General features: G+C 43.2%; 1 protein-coding gene across 10 annotated transcripts in view; it reads left to right on the top strand.

The window, feature by feature from the left end:
• Window positions 1-25,428, top strand: part of CSGALNACT1 (chondroitin sulfate N-acetylgalactosaminyltransferase 1) — a 341,572-nt gene extending 316,144 nt beyond the window's left edge. For all 10 annotated transcript variants that reach the window (XM_045458327.1, XM_045458353.1, XM_045458335.1 and 7 more), the window contains 4 exons: window positions 10,522-10,700; window positions 12,101-12,195; window positions 21,054-21,135; window positions 23,756-25,428. In XM_045458327.1, coding sequence (XP_045314283.1) covers window positions 10,522-10,700; window positions 12,101-12,195; window positions 21,054-21,135; window positions 23,756-24,045 — 646 coding nt within the window. In that variant the 3' untranslated portion in view covers window positions 24,046-25,428. The remainder of the gene's footprint in view (window positions 1-10,521; window positions 10,701-12,100; window positions 12,196-21,053; window positions 21,136-23,755) is intronic.
• Window positions 25,429-26,072: the final 644 nt, after the last annotated feature.

Raw genomic sequence — 26,072 nt, 5'->3', positions numbered from 1 at the left:
TAGGTGTTCTAAATTGTTCTTTGGGGGATTTGAACATAGCATATAGAGTATATTATTGTAATAATGTTAAATTTCCTGAGTGTGATTATTATATTGTTATAATGTTATAAAGGAGAGTGGCCTGGTTCTTGGGAGATACTTCTCTTCAAGGGTAAAGTTGTCACCATATCTGCAACTAACCCTCAAATCGTTCAAAGCAGGTAGGCAGGCAGGAAGGCAGGCAGGATGTTAACACTTGGTAAACCTAGGTGAAAGATATGTGGATACTTATATATTATTGTTATATTTGTGAAGGTTTGAAATTTTTTCAAATAAAAATGGTAGGAAAATATATTATGAAAAAAAATTAAATGATATTGTTTATAAAATAAAATATAATTCAACAGTTAAAGAAAGGTGATGTCACCAAAAATGGTAGAATAAAAACTTGTGCAAATGCTTTTCATAAAGCAATGAGAAAATGGCTAAAAATGGTCAGAATCAACTTTTTAAGAACTCTAGAAATTAAACAAAACTTGCAATAATCTGGAAAATGTTTATCCAAGAAAAATGACTGAATTTTTGTGCAGCTTTAATTTACCTTATTCCCACCTTCTCCTTGGCTCTTTGGTAGCCTTGAAATCCAATAACTCACAAGCACAGCAAGAACCACAGCCTGGCAGCCACCAGGGGCCACAATGGGACAGGAGCTCCTTTAAAGCATCATTCCCAGAGAAATGTCATAATCCGACCTGTCTGGAATTCTCTGAAGTCTCTATTCACAAGGTTGTCTTTATTTGACCTGATTCAGAGCTCTCCCAGTGGAAAAAAGCCTTTCCTCCAAAACACAGTTATAGGAAGTCTGTAATTTTGTGGCTGCCTGAGGTGTGGTAGATAAGAGTTTAGGCAAACAACAGATTAACCAAAAAGCATAAAAGGTGAGGCTGAGGAGTGAGATCTCCACTGGGGCTTTGAAAAGCTCAAATACATTCCTGGGGATCTAGAAGGCCATGCACACATCTAGGGCTCTGCTCATACTTAGGAAAGATGTGAGCAGGCCCTAACCTTTCACCTCTGGTGGACCTTGAGACTTTGTGCAAGAAGCACGTAAAGGCAAAGATAAGCTGTCAACTACCTAGTTGAATGTTGATAGCATGCCCCAACGTGTACACAAAATCCATTGGCAAATATTTGGAGACTTATTGGTTCTAGGCATTTAAAGAAATCTCTGTCTAGTCATTAGCTTACCACTAAGTGGTCACACACAACAAAGAATGCAGACTTTACGGAATTAGTTCAGGAAAGTCACTAAACAAGTAAAAACAACAGAGAACAACAGCAACAAACCCTGAGAAAGGAGTTGATTCTGATTTCCAGAGTTACATTATTAAACAAAAAATTATGAGGTATGCAGAGAAACAAAAAGTATGGCTCATGCACAGGAAAAAAAAATCAATTATTAGAAATTATCCCTGAGGAAGCCCAGGTGTTGGACTTACTGGACAAAGACTTTAAAACATCTGTATTAAATATGTTCAAAGAATTAAAAGAAACCATGTTTAAAGAACTAATGATAACTATGAGAACCAAGTCATTCCAATTAGAACTATGTCTTATCAAATAGAAATAGAACTTCTAAAGAAGAACCAAATAGAAATTCTGGAATTGATAAAGTACAATAACTAAAATGAAAAATTCACTAAGGGGTGCTGAGCATGTTTTGAACAGGCAGAAGAAAGAATCTGTGTACTTTAAGATAGGTCAATTGATATGCTTAGGTTTGAGAAACAAAAATAAAAAAGAATGAAGACTTATAAGATACCATCAAGCATGCCAAAATAGACATAGTGGGAGTCCCAGAGGAGAGGAGAGAGATAAAGAGGCAGAAAAAAATATTTGGAGAAATAATGGTTCCAAACTTCCCAAATTTAATGAAAAACATGAATCTATACATTTAGAAAGCTCAAAAACTCCAAATAGGAAAATTCAAAGAAACACACAGTAAATATATCATAAGCAAACAGTTGAAAGACAAAGACAAAGAGAGAGAGAATCTTGTAAGTGGCAAGAGTGAAGCACTAATTGGTTCCAAGGAATTCTTAATAAGAGCAATGGCTGATTTCTTGTCAGAAACAATGGAGGCCAGACAGTGGGATGGCATATTCAAAGTGCTGGAATAAAAACACTCAACCAAGAATTCTATATTCAGCAGAACCATTCATCAGAAATGAAGGGGAAATTAAAACATCCTCAGATAAACAAGAACTAGAGACTTCATCACTAGCAAACCTGCCCTACAAGAAATATGAAAAGGAGTCCTTAGGACTGAAATGAAAGGACACTAGACAAACTCGAATCCTTGTGAAGAAATAAAGAGTTCCAGTAAAAGTAACTACATAGGGAAATACAATACAGTATTGTATAAATGTATTTTTTTGTTTATAACTCTTCTCTCCTATCTGATTTAAAAGTTAACTGCATAAAGAAGGATCATCTACCTGTATTAGATAGACACAGTACATAAAGATGTCATTTTAATACAACACCAAGGAGGGGAGAGGGAATGGAGGACCATGTTTTGTATGCTGTCAAAATTAAGTATTTCTTCAGAAAGAAAATCTGACTAGACTTAGAACATGTAAATGGATTTAAATAGGAATCAGAAAACTTTCCCTAAAGAAAAGGCCAGACCCAGATGTCTTCACTGCTGATTTCTGCCAGTCATTAAAGAACAAATTAATACCAATGCTTCACAGACTTTCAGAATTTACAAGAGAGAACACTTCCCAACTCATTCTATGAGGTCTATGATACCTTAAACAAGTAAAGACATCATAAGAGAAGAAAACTGCAGACAAATATTCCTTATAAATATAGGGTGCCGAAATCCTCACAAAATACTAGCAAACTGTATCCAACATATAAAAAGGATTATACACCATGATTAAGTGAAATTTATCCCAAGAATGCAGGGTTGACTCAACATACAAGAATCAATCAATGTAATACACTAAACTGCATGGCCATCTCTATACACATAGAAAAAGCATTTGAAAAAACAGGGATTTACTTATTCTGGATATTTCATATAATGGAATCCTATAATATATGACCTTTTGTGTCTGGCTTCTTAACTTAACAATGGTGTTTTCAAGGTTCATCCACACTGTAGCATGTGTCAGTAATTCACTACTTTTTATGTTATTATTTTTAATGCTATTGTAAATGTGATTAATTTCTCTTTCATTGTATATAAAAACACAAACTGATTTTATGTTATTTTGTATTGTGAAACATTACTGAATTCATTAGTTCTAACAGTTTTTTTGGTGACGTGGTTAGGATTTTTTTTTAATGTTTGCTTATTTTTGAGAGAGAGAAAGAGTGAGAGAGAGAGAGAGAGAAAGTGGATGCAGGAGGGGCAGAGAGCGAGAGAGACACAGAATCCAAAGCAGGCTCCAGGCTCCAAGCTGTCAGCACAGAGCCCAACACGGGACTCGAACTCATGAACCATGAGATCACAACCTGAGCTGAAGTCAGAGGTTTAACTGACTGAGCCACCCAGGCATGCCTTTGGTTAGTGTTTTTATGTGTAAGATCATGTTGTCTACAAACAGAGATAATTTTACTCCTTTCTTTCTGATTTGGATGCCTTTACTTTCTTTCCCTTGACAAGTTGCTAGGGCTAACATTTCTATACTATGTTGAGTAAGAGTGGTCTTGTTCCTGATCTTAGAGGAAAGGCTTTTAACTTGTCACTGTTGAGTATAGTGTTGTAGGTGTGTCATATATGGCCTTTATTATGCTGAGGTATGTTCCTTCTATACCTAATTTGTTCAGAGTTTTTATCATGAAATGATGTTGAATTTTGTTAAATGTTTTTTTCTGCATCTGTTGAAATGATTAGATGATTTTTATCCTTCATTCTGTTAATGTGGTGTATCATGTTTATTAATTTGCAGGTGTTGAACCATCCTTGCATCCCAGGGATGCATCCCACTTGCTCATTATGTATCATCCTTTTAATGTATTGAATCTGGTTTTCCAATATTTTATTTGAGAATTTTTGCATCTGTGTTCATCAAGGATATTGGCCTGTAATTTTCTTTTCATGTCATGCCCTTGTCTGGCTTCAGTATTAGAGTAATGCTGGACTTATAAAATGAGTTTGGAACTATTCCTTCCTCTGCAATATTTTGGGAGAGTTTGAGAAGGATTGGTATTAATTCATCTTTAGATGTTTGGTAGTATTTACTCATGAAGCCATCTGGTCCTGAGGCTTTTATTTGTCAGAGATGTTTGATTACTGATTCAGTCTCCTTGCTTATTATTGGTCTGTTCAGATATTCTATTACTTTATGATTCATTCTTGGTAAGTTGTACGTTTCTAGGAATTTCTCTATTTCTTCTAAGTTATCTAATTTGTTGGCATATAATTATTCACAGTAGTCTTATGATATTTTGTGTTTCTGTGGTATTAGTTGTAATGTCTCCTCTTTTGTTTATTAATTTGAGTAATGTCTCTTAAATCTTTCCTAGGTAGTCTAGCTAAATGTTTGTCCATTTTGTTTATCTTTTCAAAAGAAATTTGCTAAAATGGAGTTGTATAAGCTGATTTATATAAGCTTAGAATCTAGAAAAAATCTAGAAAAGCTGCCCGAGAGTATGTTTAGTTTTAAATTCTTGACCATATTTGAATGTTTTCATTAAGTAGAACTCATAAGCAATTTCAATATTTAGAGCTGTTAGATTTAAATTTTAAGTTATACATTGAATATAATACTAGTTTTTGTGTAAATTTTTAAAGTATTTTTTAATGAAGGGCTATTGTGGGAAGTGCCACATTAAGAGAATTTTCTTGTAATGGTGGGAAGAAGTCTGTATGAGAGTAAATTATATTAGGCAACAAGATCTTTTATCATTTTCAATCCAGCAATTCTGGGAAATGTAAGTCAATTAGAGAAATTAAATCTCCAGTAGAAACAGTAGCTTTCTGAGGTCATTGTAACCTCTAAAAGAATGATTGTATATAACTTGGAGGAGTCCCTGTGCACCAAACTTATTCCATAAAAGAAGAGAATTGAATGAGAGACTTGAGAGTTTCATCAGTCAATAATACAATTCAAGAAGAAAAGAAGAAAGAATAATTGTGAGTAATCATGTGGCCTTTCGGAACTACGTATTCTGATTCTTAGTAGGAAATTACATGGCATAGAATTTAGTGCCCTCACTCTACCATGAAAGATGCCCATTTTTCTTACCAGGCCATTACTTTGTGTGTACCACTAAATACTACATTTCCTTGTATGGATAAATTAAATATTTCAAACCAAATTGTATCTTATTTTTCTCAGCTCTCTTTGTTATTTACATATTTTTCATCTTTCTAAAAGGATGGGTTTGTGCCTGTCCTTTGGAATCTGTTGGTTGGAAACTCTTTCTGATGACATGTGGGGGCTAAAGCAGGACCCACCTGAGGGAAGAAGGAGGAATCTGGGCAGTGCCCTCCAACAGTGACAGGTCTGAGATATACCTAAGCTTTTCCCATGGATTCATCCCTTGATTTATCTGATGCTTCTTGATCACCCACTATGTCCCTACCTCTGTGTGCCACTTACTGCATACTGCCAGATCATCTCGGAAGGTGTAAAAAAAAATGCATTCCCTGCCCGCCAAGAACTTAGAGTGATGAGGTCATCAAGTATGTGTCTATATAAGGCAAAGGCACAAGAAGGCACCGGGCACAGGACAGATGGAGAACTGGGCAAAGTGCATGGGAGCCCAGAGAGGGCACTTCAGTTTGCAGCAAGGCATAAGAGGTAGTGACACTTGACTCAGGTTGTGAAGACTGAGTGGGGTTTTCTCTGGAGTGGATGGAAGAAGTGTATTCCAGAGGCAGGAGGCCCCAGCCATGGTACACCATCAGTGACTGTTTTCTGGCTGCTCACTGTGGGGTGGGGGGTTGTGGACAGAGGACAAAACAGGGTCCTTTCCTGTGCACTTCTGTGTTCTGCGTTTTTGGGTTATAGTCTCATGGCTGTGTTGTGCACATTCCCAAACCCACTGCTAGACCCCATTGGGGTGAATCAGTGTTTTGTGTTGAAATGTGTCCTTGCTTTTGCATGGCCTCACTGCCTCTTAATACACTATTTCATACACTGCTGAGCAGGAGTACTCTGGCCTAGTGAGCAAGTCCCCCCCCCCCCCGCCCCCCGAGTAAAGATATGGGATGCATTGAAGGAGGGGCCTGGTTATCTCGCAGAAGCCAATTTCTCTTCATCTCGTTGTGCTCTGTGTTCTGGAGCTGGTGCTGATGAGTTTGAGATGAGAAGAGGGTGTCTGCTTCCAGGCCCAGAGGTTTGACAATGTGTTAATCTCTCTGTTCTGGAAAAGTGGGAAGGTAAAGTTGTTCTGATTCTTTTTCTGGTGTTTCCAGTTCAGCCCCCTTTGTTAGTAGAGAATTTCTTTGTTAATTATCAGAGGCCCTTCTTGACAGCAAGAGGAGAGCAAAGGGTTCCTCCAGACATTGGGTAATTATAAGTATTTTGGATGAGTGATGAGGAGGAAGGACCGTACTATTACCCAGCTCCAGACAGACTCATAGCTGAGCTCAGTAACCTGGCAGCCATGCTGGGAGCCACAGATGGATGACAGTTAGCCCTGGGCCTTCTCCAATACCCATGACTGGCTGATGGTGCCTCCCAGGCCACAGATGACTCTGTCCCATGCTGCCTCCTTGTGCACTCATGTCCAGCTCCCTGGTTCAGGCCTTCAGTGCAGAGCCAACACTGTGAGGCTGACAGTAACAACGCTGTTGGTCAGTGCTGGTCATGGTGGATGAGGCAGCCAGGCAGAGGTGGGTGGGGCAGGGTTCTTTGCGGGGATGAGGGTTCAGGGAAGCAGAGGTTGCTGGTACCATGTGGGTACCTGCCCACATGGAACATAGGGGCTGCTGTGTGGACAGTGAGTGGACAGAGCCGAGTGCCATGCCCTGCAGCTTTCTGCATGGCCTGTAGACACACTGAGAGTGGCTTTGAAGTGCATTTTCAGATTGGGTAGTGCTGTGGACATAATGTGGATCATCTCATCCTTGTAGAGAGGTTGAATGAAGAGAAAGGAAGCAGATTGTCTTTTACATTGGGGCCATATGGAGGGTCCCTTGGCATCCGTTTTCCTGAATTCTTTCTCTAGAGGCAGCACATTGAAGCATAGAAGCTGATGTTTTTAGACTTTTCAAAAAAGTTCTTCCAAACAAAGGTCATTTCAAACACTAGGCCCAGTGTTCTCCCCACCCCTTTTCCTAGTGGCTGTGAGTGACAGACAAGCTCCCAACCCCCATCTTCCTCCCTCCTCTGCCCTCTGCTGCAGCACAGCAGCTGGAAGCAGGGTTTGGGAAATTTGGAGGCAGAACAAACTAGTTTAAGTTATATATTGGGTAAGTGCATACTTCAAATTACCACTTTCTGCTTGAAATTTGTGGCACTCATCTGTCTCTACCATTCACTCAGTCCTGTCATGTAGTTAATGCGGTTACCTCTGTTTCTAATGCTGCCTTGTGTTCTTTTTTTTTTCTAAGATTTTATTTTTTTTAATCTCTACACCCAACGTGGGGCTCCGACTCACAACCCCAAGATCAAGAGTCACACACTCCACTGACTGAGCCAGCTAGGTACCCCTGCCATGTGTTCTTATTTAAGTATTCAACGTGACTTAACTTTTGTAAAAATTTGATATATATATACAATGGACGCTGTTCAAGGAGGAAAGTCAGCAGTTCCTTTAACACAACATGTTAAGGAGCAGCATTTCTCTTCCTTTCGTGAAAGTTGCTTGCTGTTGTTCAAATATAAAGCATTTTTATACTTGAACTCTCTAATGATAGATCCTGGAAAACCTCCTGGAGGAGGTACCTGAATTATGAGTCAGAAACAAGCTGAATAAGGAAGGCTCTGCTCAAGGACATGCCAGTCCTCCCTGCTCTGCCAATTAGCTAACAGATATCCCTGCAGTCTGGGAGGATCCCAAACAGTATGAGGCTTGAGACAAATCAAGAAAAAGACCCACTACTGGCTGTTAGAAAAAAGATGAGCCCCTGGGTGTGGATAAGTCCTATGAGAACTGGCAGGAGACTCCCTTAGAGGAAGAGGGGAAAATGTAGGCACCTCCCCAGGGTAAAACTTTCCTGAAAACCTCCTACTTAGGGCAGAAGGAAGTGGGTTGAGCTTGCCTTACAGGAGCTGGGCTGTAGAAAGCTCCAGGAGATGTGAGCAGGACTTCAGGGGCCTCACTCCACCTGCACATCTTTGCAACAAGTAGGTGGCACTGTCCTAGCTAGGGCCAGGATAGGTCCTGAAGAGGCTTTGGAGCATAACGTCAGTGCTACTTACAGAAAATATGAACTGGGGCCATCTACCGGGAGAATCCCTCCAAAGGTAGAGCAGTGCTGAACTGAAGGCAGAATCTCAGGAAAACAGAATTTTAGAGTGGAAAGGACCCTCTGGCCTCTGCAACCATCAAGTCGCAATGAGGAAACTAAGGCAAAAGAAGTAAAATGACTTCCCCCAAATAGATTAGAGGCAGAGCTAGGATTAGAGTCATTCCTCTGTTCACACCTTTAATCACAAACATATGTAGAGCCCCTATTGGGGGCGGGTACGGTTCTAGGCCCTGGATCCAGGTTTACTGACTCAGACACCAGTGCTCTTCCAGTCACCAGGCCTCCTGCCTTGATCTAAATCAGAAAAGTGTGTCTGGCTTTGGACTTAGGTGAAGTTGGGCCCACAGATTCCAGAGATAAAAAACCAAGCTCACTCCCAGATCTGAAAGAAGATGATAAGGAAGGAATAGCACAACTAGTTCTACTGATTAAATTACCAGATACAAGTACAACTTAGCATTGGAAAAGTTTCTGATTCTATATTTGTGTTGACCTTTACCCTAGATGGTTACTTGGAATACAAACTTTAAAATGGAAATGGTTTTTTTGTATTTGTTTTGAATACATCAAGATTAGAGACAAGTGGGGCACCTGGGAGGCTCAGTTTGTTGAGCATCCAACTCTTGATTTTGGCTCAGGTCATGATCCCAGGGTTGTGGGATCAAGCCCTGTGTCAGGCTATGCACTGAGCATGGAGCCTGCTGGGGATTCTCTCTTGCTCTCCCAATGTCCCTCTCCCCTGCTCTCTCTCTCTCTTTCTCAAAAAAAAAAAAAAAAAATGATTAGGGAGAAGTTAGGAATGGGTAGAGGAAAGAGTCAGGCTGTGGAAGGAGAGGAACCATTATGAAAAGAAGGCCCGTGTGAGCAGGAAAAGGGAGATTTGCCGAATGCCAGGCCCCTGCACACACAGGGTTAGGACTCAAAGTAGTTCTCTAGTTCTATCTGGCAGAAGACAATCCCTGTCCCTCTAGGTACAACATGAGTTCCTGGAATTTCTGCTTAAGACATTCCCCATTTAGGAGCACCTGAGTGGCTCAGTCGGTTGAGCATCCGTCCAACTTTGGTTCAGGTCATGATCTCGCGGTTCGTGAGTTAGAGCCCCGTGTTAGGCTCTGTGCTGAAAGCTCAGAGCCTGGAGCCTGCTTCGGATTCTGTGTCTCCCTCTCTCTCTGACCCTCCCCTGCTCACACTCTGTCTTTCTCTAGCTCTCAAAAATGAATAAACGTTAAAAAAAATAAAAAAAAAGACATGCCCCATTTCAGAAGCTTCTGATGTCCTTGGGAAAGAACAGCCAAGTGAAGAAATGTCTTGGCTTTACTACCACAGGCCTGGGAATCCTCACCTGTGCTAATGATAACAATTGCTCATGTTTACATACTGCTTTAGACTCTTGGCAGTGTTTATCTAACTAATCACTCTGTGAGATAGTTAAGGTGGGTGTTATTATTCCCATTTTGCAGATGAGGCAACTGCACTTCCAGGAAATTAATGGGTTTGCCTAGATCACAGAATTAATCTATAGGAGAGCCAGGGTTGGGACAGCCCTGGTGATCTGAATCCAAGTCTGTCATTTTCCCTACCATGCTCTCTTGCTTTACCTAAAGGTGGGGAAGGAGTCCAGGTTTAAGCCTGTTTGGGGATAAATCCACATCAAGACCATCATGCCTGGTCTCTGGAGTTGCATACAGATGGTAGGTGGGGCCATTCCAATGTGATTTTATTTCTTTGGCCCAGTGGTTTCATTAGGTGGTTCAGGAAACATGGAGATTGCCCTGGGTTCTGTTGACCTAGTCTCCACTTGTTCAAGTTTTCTTTATCACAAAGAATATCCATTAGCCATAACAGTACAGTTTTCATAATGGGGAAATTGCTAGAGAAAGAAAACATAAGTTACAACTTCACTAAGTGTTCTTGGTGCCTTTAATCTCAGTGAGTTTCCAGTGAGTCTTGGTCATTCTGTATCTTCTTGGGTAGTCTCTGTGCCTGCAGGGTTACAAGATATAGGTGGCAAAATGTGGGTGGGCCCTGGTCACATGTTTTCCGAGGGGGTTCTGTCTGCCTGATGCATGAGCGCATGAGTGACTGTGTCTGGTCTTCCCTTTTAGAGCTGCCAACTTCAGGAACTTTACCTTCATCCAACTGAATGGAGAGTTTTCTCGAGGAAAGGGACTTGATGTTGGAGCCCGCTTCTGGAAAGGAAGCAACGTCCTTCTCTTTTTCTGTGACGTTGATATCTACTTCACCTCCGAATTCCTCAATACATGCAGGCTGAACACACAGCCAGGTATGGGGATCTGGAGTTGGCTTTTCCCTTTCTCTCCCCCAGGGTGGCCTTCAGCTCTGTCACACACTCGTTCTCTTCATGGTTCCCTCTGATGTTCCTGCTTCTGAATTGGCCCAATTTTACCCAATGACCAAGAAAAAGCAAAATCATCTGGTTTAATTTCTCCTTTGATGTCATGGTGTGGGCCTGTCAGCTGCCATAATTCTGGGACTCTTTGGCCTAGGTTCAAGTCTAAAACTCATTTACCATTTTCAGCTAAGAGGTTGGCCTGAGTGAACACCCATGGGAGAAAGTGCTGGGGGCTTGGGGGAGACATGGACTGAAAAGCTGCCTGACACTAAAGGGAAAGGCATAGCTGTGGGCAGTTCCCAAGGGAGCAAGGGCTCTGAGTGTGGGAAGAACCCACAATATGAAAATGATTTTCATAGAGTTTGACTCATAGCAAGGGCTGATATTCAGCTGATAACTACTGTTAAAATATTGAAACTCTTCTGTGGAAACTGGTAAAGAGCAAGTGCCTGGGGTCCCTATATCTACTCCTGCTGCCTAAAGTCACCATGACCCCTCTGGCAACCCTTCAGACTTCCCACAGACCAGCAATTAAAGGGTTAATGTCTGGAAGGGCAGGGAGTACCAGAACTCTCTTTCACACTCACTCCTGTTGGTTGATGCCCAGTGCCACAGCCACCAACTGTCAGTATTTTGGGTTTTTTTTTGTTTGTTTGTTTCTATTTTTTATTTTAGAGAGAGGGAGTGAGCCAAGCACATGTGTAAGCAGGGGAGAGACAGAGAGGGAGAGAGAGGTCCCAAGCAGTCTCCACACTCAGTGCAGAGCCCAACATGGGGCTTGATCCCACAACCTGGGATCATGACCTGAGCTGAAATCAAGAGTTGGATGCTCAACTGATTTAGCCACCCAGGCACCCAAGGACTGTCAGTATTTTGAATACCACTTCTTTGCTAGGAGGTCAGAGATATTTGAGAGTCTGTCCCTCTGATCTACCTGTGCAGAACTCCTAAGATCTATTTTAGGGTTGAGTGATAAGAAAAGGAAAAGTGGGGGCGCCTGGGTGGCACAGTCAGTTGAGCGTCCGACTTCAGCCAGGTCACGATCTCGCGGTCTGCGGGTTCGAGCCCCGCATCAGGCTCTGGGCTGATGGCTCAGAGCCTGGAGCCTGTTTCCGATTCTGTGTCTCCCTCTCTCTCTGCCCCTCCCCCGTTCATGCTCTGTCTCTCTCTGTCCCAAAAATAAATAAACGTTGAAAAAAAAATTTTTTTAAAAAAAAGAAAAGGAAAAGTGGATGCAAATATCTGGGACATTTCAGAGGACTGAATATAAGTGTACTAACCTAATAGTGTTGTCTGTTGCTTTAAGTGAATGTTTGTTTTCTGGTTTGCAGGGAAGAAGGTATTTTATCCAGTCCTTTTTAGTCAGTACAATCCTGGCATAATATATGGCCATCATGATGCGGTCCCTCCCCTAGAACAGCAGCTGGTGAGTAATTACCCTGCAGGTGCCTTTGTGTGGCTCTGTTTCATGTCTTTCATTACCAGGGGCACCTGACCATGAGTAAAGGTGAGTGGAAATCTGTGGACTGATTCCCATAGTAATTTTTAAGTTTGTCAGACGTTCTGGCCTTTGCTCCCAGCGCCTTGTTGATTAAAAGTGCTTGCAATATTTAAAAGTGGAAAATAAATAGGAACAGTACTTTACAGAAAGGTAATTTCACACCTTCATAGTTTTCTTATATCATTTTTGGAAATTATTATTATTGCATTATGGATGCAACAAGCACATTTTCTCTTTATTATTACAAACTATATGAGGTAAGAAGGGTGAGATTTATGGTCCCATTTGACAGATGGAAAAGAGAAGTCAGAAAGGGTGGCTCACCCCAGGTCACACAGTGAGTGAGTCAGTGGGGGCATAAGGACAGATCCAGGGCCCTTCCCATCACACCATCATTGTCACAAACCACAGGGCCTCGGGTCCAGGGTAGCAGCAGAGACATCACCAGCAAGGTAGCTTTTTTTTTTTTTTAAATGTTTATTTATTTTTAAGAGAGAGAGAGAGAGAAAGAGGAAGAGGGACAGAGAGAGAGAGGGAGACACAGAATCTGAAGCAGGCTCCAGGCTCTGAGCTGTCAGCACAGAGCCCGATGCGGGGCTTGAACTCATGAACTACGAGATCATGACCTGAACTGAAGTCAGACACTTAACTGACTGAGCCACCCAGGTGCCCCACAAGGTGGTTTCTAAAGGAACGTTGGAGGGACTTCTCTGCTAAGGTCTTGACTGCACGGATGATAGATAGTGGAGCCACACAGCCACCAAGGATCTCTGTACACCGAGTGGTCTTGGTGGTGATGGTGTTGGCAGTTAGTCCATTCAGCAGAAAAGCTGTGCAGGCAGGAGGAAGATAACCCCAGAAGAGGGTCTCTGTCATGCACATAGGCATACCCTATGCCCTTCTGAGACAAAATTCCTCAGGATTATTGTCATCTCAAGCGTGAACTGTTACCTTTTCTTGCAGAGAGATCAGCTGAGTTTGTCTACAGCTGTTTCCAGCTCGGGCTGAATATCGGGGGCATCTGACCTGGGGCTGTCTCTTGTTCATCGCTTTGAGTAGCTCTGTCTCCTCTTGAGGCAAAGCCATTGCTTCTGTGCAATGGGAGAGTAATCAGTTTTCATTGAAGTTCTTTGAAATTCTTGTGGAGGACTGATTCTGTCTTTAAGCTTCCAGAAATAGCAAAAGCTGTTCATTCTCCTGTTAATCCTCCGATTAACCTCTGGCAGCTCATTTAGGATCTTTTCCAGAAGGTTTCAGCCTGGTCCCCTGAGGTTGGACGGGGTTTGCTCCTCACCAATCCTAGCATGGTTTCCCTTTGGGCCCAAGTTGGTAATGGTAATGACCAAGAATGGTAATGAGTTCTCTCTCCCCTCAGTGAAATTCTAATACCACAGATATATACTGAATATCTGTTTATGTATCTGTAATTTATATACACAAATATGACACGTATTTAGTATATGTGTGCTGCATATACTAACACAGTATATGTCAACACAGTAAGAGTTTTTCACTCCCCAAGAACCAGTTTTTATCTACTTTAGGGTGATATCACTTCTGTGGAGACACAAAAGTTTTTTGTTTCCTTTCCATGAGTTCTCTGTTTCTGATAGGGTTTGGGAGTTGGGGGAAAGGGATACAATAAGCCTCCTTGGTTAAATAAAGTACTTAGTACTTCTTTGCATTTGACATCAGATGTGATTAATTTTTCAACTTCAAATTCATAAGATCTTATTTGCTTGCAAGGAATTCTTTTCATTTCACACTTTAAAAGTTTTATCCTTTTATTACCATTCCTGCAGGGAAGCAGGTGCAAAGGGGAGCTAGAGGTATGATGTAGTTAAGCCAGTTTCTCAGATCTCCAGAATTAATGGTCAAGCAGAAACAGAACTCAGATCGCTGCATCCATAGCTCGAGCCTCTGAATTATCCTGCAAATGCAGGATATTTGACATTTATTTCCAAATGCACCTTAGAGCTATCCTGGAGCATGCAAATCTGATTATGTTAGGGTTCAGTGTTCATGATGATTTAGTCTAGAGAAACATAGCAGTTGTCTCTGAGACACTGGGGGTTCTCCATCCAAAAAGGATGTGTTGATTATGTTTGTTATTATATGAGCCATGTATTGAGCACTTGCCGCCTGCAGAGGACTAGACTAGACATTCTGGAGGAGTCAGAAGAACTGAAACAGTTTCTTATGCTCAGAAGTGATTGGGGAGGTCACTTTGCTCACCCTCTTGTTTTGTTTTTATAGACTGGCCCAAGATCACACAACCAGCTAGTAGCAGAACTCAGGCCAAAAGCAGGATTTCCTTACCCCAGTGCAATGGAAGCAGATTGGCTAGGATCTTGATGAGGGCTGAAATATAAAGGAAATGATCTGACAAAAATTCCAAAGGAGAACATAAAGCTACAGAAATTAATTTAATGGAGACAGAATGTGTAGGTGCTGAGAAGGTATAAAATAAAAAGAGATGATTAGAGACAGTAAGTTAGGAAAGAACCCTACCAAGGGTTCATTTTGGCTCATTCATGAAAGATACAGGATATAGATACAGATATAGATATAGATATAGATATAGATATAGATATAGATATAGACAAGATAGAGATACAGGTAGAGATAGAGATAGAGATAGAGATACTCTTGAGAGCCACCCCTGGAATACATCAGTATCAAGGTGAAGGGAGAATACAGATCCAGAATGTAGCTGTAACAAAAATTACCAACGGATGCAAACACAAGACAAATTTTCAGAGCAGCCCTGCAAATGTGACCTTGTTAGTGCCTGTGCTAGTCATTGCTTCTCAGGCCATTGCCACTGCTGTTTGATAACACTGTCTTCAGACTAAAGCCAGAAGCTACATTTATGATTTGTGTGTGTATATGTGTTCAGACTACTTATTTCTTTACTTTTGAGTACAAGCCATTAATGATAAAAAATATGCAAAATGATGGAATTTTATGCTAACATTTAATTTCTTGAGTTTTAAACCTGAGATAAAACTTGCTGATGCTTTAATGTAGAAACAGCTCAGAGAGAAAGGAATGACTGTCATTTAAATAATTATTAACTTTAGACATTCCACTCTCTTGGCTCAAGCCTTGTACCTGCTGGGGCCACTGCTGGAACCTTCTACCTCTTCTGTCTGTAGACCTTTTCCCTCTCCTATAATCTGGTCTTTCCTTTACCCCCTGCCAGAGATACGTTTCCAAAACACAGATTAATCTCATTTTATTTTATTTATTTATTTTTTTCAACGTTTATTTATTTTTGGGACAGAGAGAGACAGAGCATGAACGGGGGAGGGGCAGAGAGAGAGGGAGACACAGAATCGGAAACAGGCTCCAGGCTCTGAGCCATCAGCCCAGAGCCTGACGCGGGGCTCGAACTCACGGACCGCGAGATCGTGACCTGGCTGAAGTCGGACGCTTAACCGACTGCGCCACCCAGGCGCCCCTCATTTTAAATAATCTTTTATGGCACAGAGCCAGTGGCGTGCTAGTAAATGTTTAACAACCCACACTCTGAAAAGGTGGGGGAGAGAAAAGCCCTGATTCATAGCATTTGCCACTTTCCATGGTGTCAGTGCTCCCACTGTGGCCTATTTCAGGCCCCCAGAGTGATGTCACTGAACACCGAGGCGGGAAGAGACTTGCGCAATCCTGGTGAGCTGGTACTGGCCAGCTGTGGCACCACACTGCCAGCCTCGATTCCTTTGTGGGATTAACTGCTCTCCACAAACTGACTCTGAAACTGGTTACAGAGGAAATGTCTGCAAACCCCAGCACCCGGCACATGGTACCAGCTTGGTAGACACCCAGGCCGGCTGCTCTGCCAGGCAAGCATACCCACCCTATGTGCTGGCCTCCCCCCTCGGGGCCATCTCCTCATCATCTCTGCTGCCTGCGGTGCCTGACATCTCAGTCCACCATGCATCCCACCCATCATTTAAATCCAGTGGTTTTGTGCTCCTCTGTCCAGCATGTGAATGTTTTACTGGCTCCTGTCCTTGCCCTCTTGGATTATATACCCTTACCTGTCTCTACCCACTTCCAAGAAGTATTTCACCACTAACCTGCATTTTGGTTTAAATTTCTAAAAATTGCTGACTGGGCATAGTCCATCCTTTTGGTCTGCTTTTAAATATTTGGAAAGCAGACACTCACTGAGTTCCAAAAGTAGTGTTAACAGGTGCCGTACTCAAGCCTTTTGGAACCCAGCACTGTGCCTGCTTTATTTTGGGGAATCTCAGTAAGGTGATGAGCTATTATTATGCTCATTTCACAGCTGAAAATTTGAAGCTTAGAGAATAAGTCACTTGCTCAGATTGCTAAGTGGCAGGGCTGGGAACTCAGATCCTGCCCCGTATGATGGAGACTGGGCTAAGGATACTGGGTGGTAGGGGATGTGTCCTGTGGCCTCAGAGTGCTTCCATGAGAGCATAGAGTCTAGCTTTAGGTGGTAGATTCCTGGAATAGGGAACCTGGACGATTCCTGGTCCAATATGACACCCTTCAGAAGACACTTTATGTTTAAAAAAATTTTTGTTTAATGTTTATTTTGAGAGAGAGAGAGAGAAAGAAAGAGAGAGCACAAGTTGGGGAGGGGCAAAGGAGAGGGAGGCACAGAATCCAAAGCATCCTCCAGGCTCTGAGCTGTAGCACAGAGCCCAGTGCGGGGCTCAAACCCACAGACCGTGAGATCATGACCTGAGCAGAAGTTGGATGCTTAACTGACTGAGCCACCAGGCACCCTGACACTTTATTTTTTTTTTTTTTTAAGCAGATACCAATAAAAGAAGACTTGTAGAAAAATGTGGGTTAGTACAGACCTTGGAGGAGGTGGCTTTTGAGTCCATTCTTAAACCAGTTCTATGACAGCTGTGCCTCCAGAATATCTTCTCAAGAAATGGAAACTGTCACAGCAATCATGGTGTTGGTTTGGGCTCAGCCACAAGTGGCCAAGTTCTCCTGGGCAGGTCACTCTGCCTCCGTGCTACAAGGCACACGAAGCCTCCCTCAGGACTCTGATAATAAGGAAGGTACAGGGAGGGGTCGTGGAGTGCCCAGCCCAGCTACCAAAGCCCCTGAAGCTCAGCATGTGTGCCGCTCACAGGCAGGGCTGACCACATAATTGGCATGGCCCAGTGCACAGTGAAAAATGCAGGGCCCTTTAAGAATTACGAATTTGAAGCGCATGAAACCAGGCAGGGAGCCCTCTAAGCGCAGGGCCTGGGGACTGCACGGGTCACATCCCACTGGCGTTTGTTAATGTGAAGCTGGGCGAACGGAACCTCGGTTCTTGGGAGGCTCTCTTTGATTTAGAGGAAATACTCTGCCTGAGTATTTGTTATTTATTTTATTTCAGGGTCCAGATTGCTTCACGGGCAGTTGTCCAAGTCAGCACCATTAAAGCAACAGGCGCTGCCTCCTGGCTCCCCCGCGCAGCTGCAGGGCGGCCGCCTTCCCACATCTTTGGGGAGAGACGCTGATTTGTGCTTTGTGTTTTGGTCCTAATAGAAAATAATCACCCCCGTCACGTGAATCGCCCACAGAGCTTTGGGTCTGGAAACTTCCTGTGGGAGAGCGGGCTCCACAACTATCCTTTTGTGGTGTGTGCATGTCCCGCAGTGCTCTGCCGAGATCTAAGGTGGGGAGAGAAAGGGTGCTGCAGAGAGTTGAGAGGAAGCCAGCTCTTGAAAGACATTTTTTAAAAATGAGGATAGCACTTGAAAACAGAGCGGCGAAATTCAGGACAGGAGATGTTTTTCTTTTAACATATAATCTTAGGGTTTCTTCCTCCTCTGTTGTAGTAAACATCATTGGTGTATATCTTTTCAAAGCTTGAACAGAGCAGTGGAGCTCCTGAGGCCTGGGGCAGAGATTCTAAGAAGTAGAGCCCTCTGCTCAGTCCCCAGGAAGGTGAAAACGTATTTGTCTGTTGGTCCAGAGCTACATAATTCTGAGAATTTTCGCCCTGGAGTTCCTAGGCCTTCTCCGAGCCACTCACGAATTCCCTAGTTGAACTATGTCTGTTTCCACTGCCCCAGGACTGCTCTTCATTCTTTCATTGGAGAAACACTTATTGAGCACCTGCTGTTTGCTGGATAGTGATCTGGGTGCTGTGAAGGAGACCAAGGCCCTGGGCAGACATTCACCAGTGGTCATAGGGGAAGACAGAACAGAGAAACAGATGCATCAACAGGATAATTTCAGAGAGCCATAAGTGTTGTAGAGAAAGTAAACCAGGCGATGGGACAGAGAGTGACATGTTGGTGTGGGGGGTGGTGCTGACACAGGCTGGGAGGGTGAGGATGACTGCTCTAGGCAAGTGACATTGGAGCTCAGTGGTGAGCAGGAAAAAGGTGACCTAGATAGGGAGTCTGCAAGTGTCCAGCCTTAGAGACCTGTGAGCCCAGTATGTTCAAGGGCAGAATAGAATGAGACACTGTAGGAGGGGATATGAGATGGGTGAGGCAGGCCAGGGTTGGGTCACATAGGACCTTTGCAGGCTAGAGGTTTTCTCTGGGTTTTATTCTAATTGCATTAGAGAGAATGCAGTTAAAGCCCCTGCAGGGTTTTAAATGAGAATGAGCTGTGATCTGGTGCATGTTTGAGAGTACTCACTCACAGCTAGGTTGCTTGTTGAGGGCACTAGTCCAATGACTCGGCACAGCTGTGGATGGTAGAGCCTGTCATACGTGAACTCCATCTTGCTCTGACATTATATGCTAAGGGTATGGATCAGATCAGTTTCCACCAAGGGCTAAATTTCAATGAGCATATCAGATAGTGGCTTTCCCTGGCTTGCCAACTTTAAAGCTGGCATCAATAAGTGTTTATAAGGTGCATTCCCCAGCTCACAAATCAGGTTGACTCTGTCACATTGTCCCCAGGTGAGGGTCACTCTTTACCTTGTTCAACCTTGCTAGGCACTGCATCACAGCCCAGGTCTGAGCCCTGGCCCATTGTTCTTCCTGTTTGGAGCTTTCTCTTTTAGATTCCATACAGACCTCAGCCAAATGGTTGAAGTTTGGATACTGGCACTTCTCTTTGACTCCATTTTTACCTAGAAGCTTAGAGGACTGTCTGTGTCCTGACCAGCAGAAAAGATATTAAGCCATTAGCTGCAACAGAAACCATGTACCTGGTATGAAACAGAAACCATTTTTAAAAAATGACTCAGTGGAGATTTTTCCAAACTTTCCTGCCCTGCAAAATCTTTCCAGTTGATACTAATGAAATTGTCTTGTCACTTGGGAGATATTGTATAACAGGCCTTTGTTCTGCAGAAGAATTGGAGCACATCTGCTGGGCCACTAATGGACAAAACCTCTCTTGGTCCTTATTTCCCTGCAGCAGCCCTGACGCGTGTGTGTTCACTCTGTGCAGGCAACATCTATGTGTAGGTTGTAATGAAAATAAGGTGCTTCCATGGGTTACAGAGTAGAGAAATGTTTAAGTTCACAGCCCTTCCACAAACCATTTGTGGAATGTAATTGAGGCTGTAGTGGCGACAACATGAAACTTCGGGAAGATAAAAAAGCAGTGAGGATGCATGTTTGGATAGTAGACCTGGAAAAGACCTTAGCCTCGATTTAGCTCAACTTCCTCATTTATAGGAAAGGAAATAGAAGCTCAAAGAAGTGAGGGACCTGCCTGAGGCAAAAAAAGCCAGCCAGTGGTCAAGTTGGGAGGAGATGCTGGTGCTCCTCCCAGCCTACACCCGGCTCTGATTAGCAGTGAACAGAGCCAGACCTCGCAGGCAGGAAAATGCAGAAATCCCAGTGGACGGGGAAGGGGCAGCCTCCTTCCCCTTTCCCTTCCCCAGGAGGGCACTTTCTCCACTAAGCACCTATGTTGACCTCAAGAATGAATCATAGAAAAGAGCTATTAAGGTGTCAGACTTAGTCCCAGAGTGATTTCAGCCAAACAATTACAGTGTTTTGAAAGCCTTGGTGCTTTAGCAAATGCATTGGAAATTTACTTGCCGAGTAAGAGACTGAGGAGGACCAGGTCTCGCTGTTTGAAGACAGTCACTGCTTGGATGGTCTCTCGGCAGCCCTGCAGCTTGCCACCACCACAGATGCTTTGGGGAACAGTTTGGTTTTAAAACAGTTTAAAGATGAATGGACAGAGTCTTTCTTCAGAACCTGGACTCTTGGCGCCCTTTACCTCAGCAAGTGAGACTTAGCAGAGCCGGAGTAACACGCTGCCTTCTCAGGTTTTCTTTTTATTCCCCGAGGGAGTCCTGTTTGTGCCCTGTGCCAGGGCAGCTGAATTCTGAGTTGTTCTCGATCCCTTTTCTCCACTTCCTGAGCCCTTTGCTGGCTCCCTGCCCAGCCCTATGCGAGGGGCCGAGGCCTCCAATTCTCTCTGGCACTGGTGTTGGGCCAGACACGTAGGTGGCTTTTCCATGGCGCTGCTCAAAAACTTGCTCTCCTGGTTTGTTTTTGAGTGTGTGTGTGTGTGTGTTGTGTGTGTGTGTGTGTGTGTGTGCGCGCGCGCCTGTGTGTTTTCATGCCTACACCCTAGAAACATTCCAACCAGAGGTGCCAAAAATCACAAGGCCCATTTTGGAACTGGTGAGTTCACTGTATTCCTACCCTCTGAAAGGACTCAAATCCATCTGCATTTCCCACACGGGGTTGTGGTTGTGGCTACTGATCAGTGGTGGGATGGGTTCCCTATTGAGCATTGCTTACACAAGTTTGTGAATCCTCTCTATTTTTATCTACTCTATCCTCCCCTCTGAAATGACAGCGCTTTCCCTGCAGGTCATAAAGAAGGAGACTGGATTTTGGAGAGACTTTGGATTTGGGATGACCTGCCAGTATCGGTCAGACTTCCTCAATATAGGTAAGACCAGGCAAAGGGCCGCGAGTCCGCGCCTCTGCTGCCACCAAGAGGCTGTGAGAGGCCACGAGGAAGTCAGGGCAGGTTCCCAGGAGTCTGATGACAAAGGTGGTGCCATTTCCTAGGAAAGGCCCTTCCTCTCATCATGGACTGAGGTGCTGGACCAGGACAGGGCTTGGGAGTGTGCAACACATGAGCCCCTATAATCTCCATCAGCCCCTCTCAGTCACTCCAGTTGCAGCACACAATCTCAGGGAAAAGGCAGTTGTTGAAAAAAGGCAGCTTCAAGGCAGGTCCCCCCAGTATCTCCTTCCAATCTAGTTCTGGCTGTAGTCCCTCTCATGCAGAACTTTCTGGGCCACCATAGTAGCAGGGGCCACTGAAAAAAATAAGGGCAACATGAGAAATTTTGGAAAATCACATACCAGAAAATATCCAAATTTCTCTCTGCTGAACTTGCAAAAATTCCAAATGCTACTTCAAGCTCTGAGTGTACAGTCACCATCAACACATACATGCGTGTGTGCACATACACACACACACACACACACACACACTCCCAGAGCAACAAGAGGAAAGGCCCTTAGGTTGCAGTTGAGGAGACCAAAAGGCAAAGGGTCTGCAGCAAGTGAGGGACATAGGATGAGAACAGAGCATCTCCTGTCCCCCTTGGAAATGCCACTCCCCTCCCCATAGTGGTACCTACTCATGTGCCTTGAAACAGAATTGTGGATTATACATGACTAGGGTATGAATGAACAGGCCCGAAACCTTGATCTTGGGCTCAGGGGCTCAGGGTAGACCCCAAGCTTGGATGGAGTCAGGGAGGCCCTGCAGAGCATGGAGACTTCTATCCCTCCACCTCCTTGTGGGCCTCCCAGAGTCTGCTCCTCTTGCTCTCTCCTGGTGATTCCTGTTCACGCCCGAGCCTAACGCATCTCTTTTTAAGATCAGTGACTCAATCTGAGCAGCCCCAGGTTTTTGTCCAGAGGGGAGTAGACTTCAGGGACTATAGAACCCCTATAAAAAGAAAGAAAGAAACAACTTGAAGCTAAAGAAGCAGCAGAGCACCCAGGACGTTGGTCTCTGAGTGGCTGGGTGCTCCCACATACCGGCAACTAACCATAGGTGTTCTTTGATTTCTCTAGGAAATATTTCTAAATGATTATGTGCAAATCAGATTTCTAAAAATGACTAAAATTTTTTCTAAAGCAGATTTCCATTTCGAGAAACTCTGTTTCCTTGTTCTGTGTACAGGGAAGGATTTTTTTTTTTTAATGGTGTATGTTTATCCAATTTTAATTTAGAATAAGTTGGATTTTCCTAAAGATGGGGCATAGCTGCAGTTGAAACGTGTGGGGACAGTTGGCTGGTGAGGGTGCTTTTCCTCAGTAAGCCGTGGCCATGACCTCAGAATCTCTGGGTCACATCTGGACCCAGGTAATTCTTTGCAATCTTGTATTTATTTGTAAGCATCTTAACTTTTGCACCTTCTATTTAATAAGTTGTGATGATACCGATGATAATAAATCAATTACAGATAACCAAGCACTGCCCCTTACATTACTATCTCATTTGGTTATGACGTCTAGTTCATTTCAGGATAAAGAAACCAAAACTCAAGAGAGGTGAAGTGGCCAAACCAAGACTCAAATTCTAGACGCCTGACTCAGTATCGTACACTGGCCCACCAGTGGGGTACAACGAATCACTCATGTACATAGCCCAGCCCTGGTTGGGATGCAGTTTTCCTGTGCGGGAGCCCCTCCCCCAGGCCCAGCGATGGCCTTGATCAGAGCAATGCAGCCTGGGGGCTACAGAGGGTAAAGGGACTACATGATACCTCTGATGAAAGGTGTTGAGGATGACTTTACTCCTTCTTGTACGAATTAAATAAATCTAGGCGAAAAAGGAACAGTGACAAAAAACACAAGTCTTCTCTGGTTCTGTTTGGTTTGCAGTGGGCTTTAGGTTAAGAAAAGACATGGGGCATCTCAGTTTATAAAGGTGAGACTTTAAGGGACCATTACTCTGTGAAGGCGTCCACCATGGAGTGAAACCACATTTTTTGAGTAGAACTTCAGAACTGGGAGGCCAGTCCCTTAAACATGCCTCACTTCACCGGCCTGTGATGGACACACAGCTTTTGGGACCACTTTAGTGTACGAAAGGCAGAGTATTTTGTGGGATGTAGTTTTTTTCATGCTGAGATCCCATTACTCTTCCAGGCTGTAAGCCCCTGCTTCACTTTGTTTGAATGACAGGAGGCCACATTCAAACAGAAACAAGAGTTTCCATTTGAAGGTTTTAAGCTGAAAAGTCTTAACATGGGGCTCAGGCCAACATTAGCACTGCTGATGGCTCTCGGAAGCAGGCAGGTGCTGGGGCTTCTCTTTGCAGTCTTATTCTCTCAAGGAGTTGGTGCTGGCCACCACTGCCACCAAGGTCCTGAGTTCCCTTTCCCGGATGGACATGCTCATAACTTGGGGGGTGGGGGGAGCGGTGAAACATCTCCCCTAATGCTTCCTCTCTTCATGCAAAGTTCTGTACAGATCAGAAAGGCAAGTACAGATCAGGAGACTGGCTGCACAGCTCGATTCAGTGGTGTGTTCTCTCCTGGCAGGTGGCTTTGATTTGGACATCAAAGGCTGGGGTGGAGAGGATGTGCACCTTTATCGCAAGTATCTCCACAGCAACCTCATAGTGGTGCGGACGCCGGTGCGGGGACTCTTCCACCTCTGGCATGAGAAGCACTGTGTGGATGAACTGACCCCTGAGCAGTACAAGATGTGCATGCAGTCCAAGGCCATGAACGAGGCATCCCATGGGCAGCTGGGGATGCTGGTCTTCAGGCATGAGATAGAGGCTCACCTTCGCAAACAGAAACAGAAGACAAGTAGCAAAAAAACATGAACTCCCAGGGATAGATTTGGGGAGATGGTTTATTTTTTCCCTTTTGTGATTACTGAATAAGTGGCTGTGACAAGGAAAAGATTTCCATAAAGGGCAAAAAAAAAGAATTCAACTGATTAGTAAAAGTGACGAGGGGGAGAGCCTCCGATTTCTCTCTGCCTGTTTGGCTTTACGCAACAGGAATTAAAATCTTTGCCTGCAAAAGTAGCCCAAATGCATCCCATGTAGTGTCTGACAAAGGCAGAATGATTGTGAGATTATAAGCCTAATGGCATGGAGGTTCTGATTGTGTGTACAGCAAAGTGAGAGCTGTTATCTTTTGTGCTCATTGAAATATTCATGAATTGAGACCAGTTTTGTAAAAAGTTCTTGGGAATGAAAGGCAAGCACATGTCTCCCCATATGAACGATTATATTGGTAGAGCTGTAGTGCCCAGGAATGCTAAAATATCAGAAGACAGGTGAGGAGACTTCGTGATACTCAAAGATACACCCATGGCAATCCTTGTGAGTATATTAAACAAAACCAAATGGACTCAAAAAGGAAAAAGAAAAAGAAACTATTGTATCATTTCCACCCAAGAGTAACCAAAAATAATCTGCTCATCTTTTTTATCATAGTTTTAACCATCTCCATTTCTCAATTTTATTTAAAAATGCACTTTTTTGGCTTATGAGTTATATTCTGCTTATTTAATTACCAACTTGCAAGCGTTACTAAGAGAGCACAAGTTAACATACATTTTTATATCTTTTAAGAAAATACTTTTAGGTATATTATGAGAACTTTTCGTTCAGATTGATCCCCATATCCAAGGACATGCCAAATGCTGATCCCGTCAGACACCAAATGTCAGATCTTTGGTCATATGGAAGTCATGGTGTGGGGCTACTGATACATCAAGACATATAGATACTTTATCTGAAGAATATTTCCCAAGGGGAGCAACTGAACACTGGAGGGAAAGAAAGATACACTTTTTACCTTAGCAGAAAAGGAAAACTCATTCAGACTGGTAATATTTTGATTTATTCAGAAGTCAAAAAATACATTTTCTCCTCAGGAGAACTGGGGATCACTTTCTTACCTGTTTAAATAAACCAAAGTATACTGTGTGAACCAAACAATCTCTTTTCAAAGCAGGGTGCTCTTCCTGGCCGCTGGCTTTCATGAGAAGAAATGCAGACAAATGTATTTTGTGAAAGATCACTCCATCTGCCAGAGTCAAGTGAGATGTAAGACTTTGCTACATGTTCACCTACCCCCACCTAGGGAAGTAACTATTTTTTAAATGATGCAGTTGTACTGAGTCACTAAGATGCTTCTGAAAATGGCATTTTATTACAGTTTCCAACTATTTAAAAAAATACAGTTAACATTGAGTGATTTCTACATTCATGTGAAAATTATTTATTAGCCAGCACCAGATGCATGAGCTAATTATCTGTGATTCCTTGCCTTCTGTTTGCCCCCAGTCAACTCATTGTTTAAAAGCTTCAGGAACATTCAAGCTGTTGATGTGTAAAAAAAAAAAAAAAAAAAGAGAGAGAAAGAAAAAAAAGAAAAAAAAATGCATTATATTGATTTGTACTGGTAGTTCATAAATTTTAATCAAAACGCAGGACATGAATGTAAGGTGGCATTGGAGAGCTAATAAAATATGATTTGTGGATATGATTTCTTCTTGGAGCAAGAATGCCATGTTTTTAGTTTTGGGAAAACTTTTTACATGTGCAGAGACCAGGGTTTCTCAACCTTGGTGCTAGAGACATTCTGGGATAGATCATTCTTTGTTGTGGGGGCTGTCCTGTGCACTGTAGGACATTTAGCAGCACCTCTGGCCTTCACCCACTAGATGCGAAGAGCATCTCTCACCTAGGCTGACAACCAAAATGTATCCAGTCATTTCCAAATGTCCCCTGGGGGACATAAAACTACACCTGGTTGAGAACCACTGGTATAGAAGGAGAGAACCATAATGAAAACTCTGGCTGTGGATACATTTTACTTGTCCTTTTTATTTTTT

The sequence above is a fragment of the Leopardus geoffroyi genome, chromosome B1 (genome assembly GCF_018350155.1).
Source record: "Leopardus geoffroyi isolate Oge1 chromosome B1, O.geoffroyi_Oge1_pat1.0, whole genome shotgun sequence".
NCBI classification, from domain to species: domain Eukaryota; kingdom Metazoa; phylum Chordata; class Mammalia; order Carnivora; family Felidae; genus Leopardus; species Leopardus geoffroyi.
This window is presented reverse-complemented; position numbering and strand designations above follow the sequence as displayed.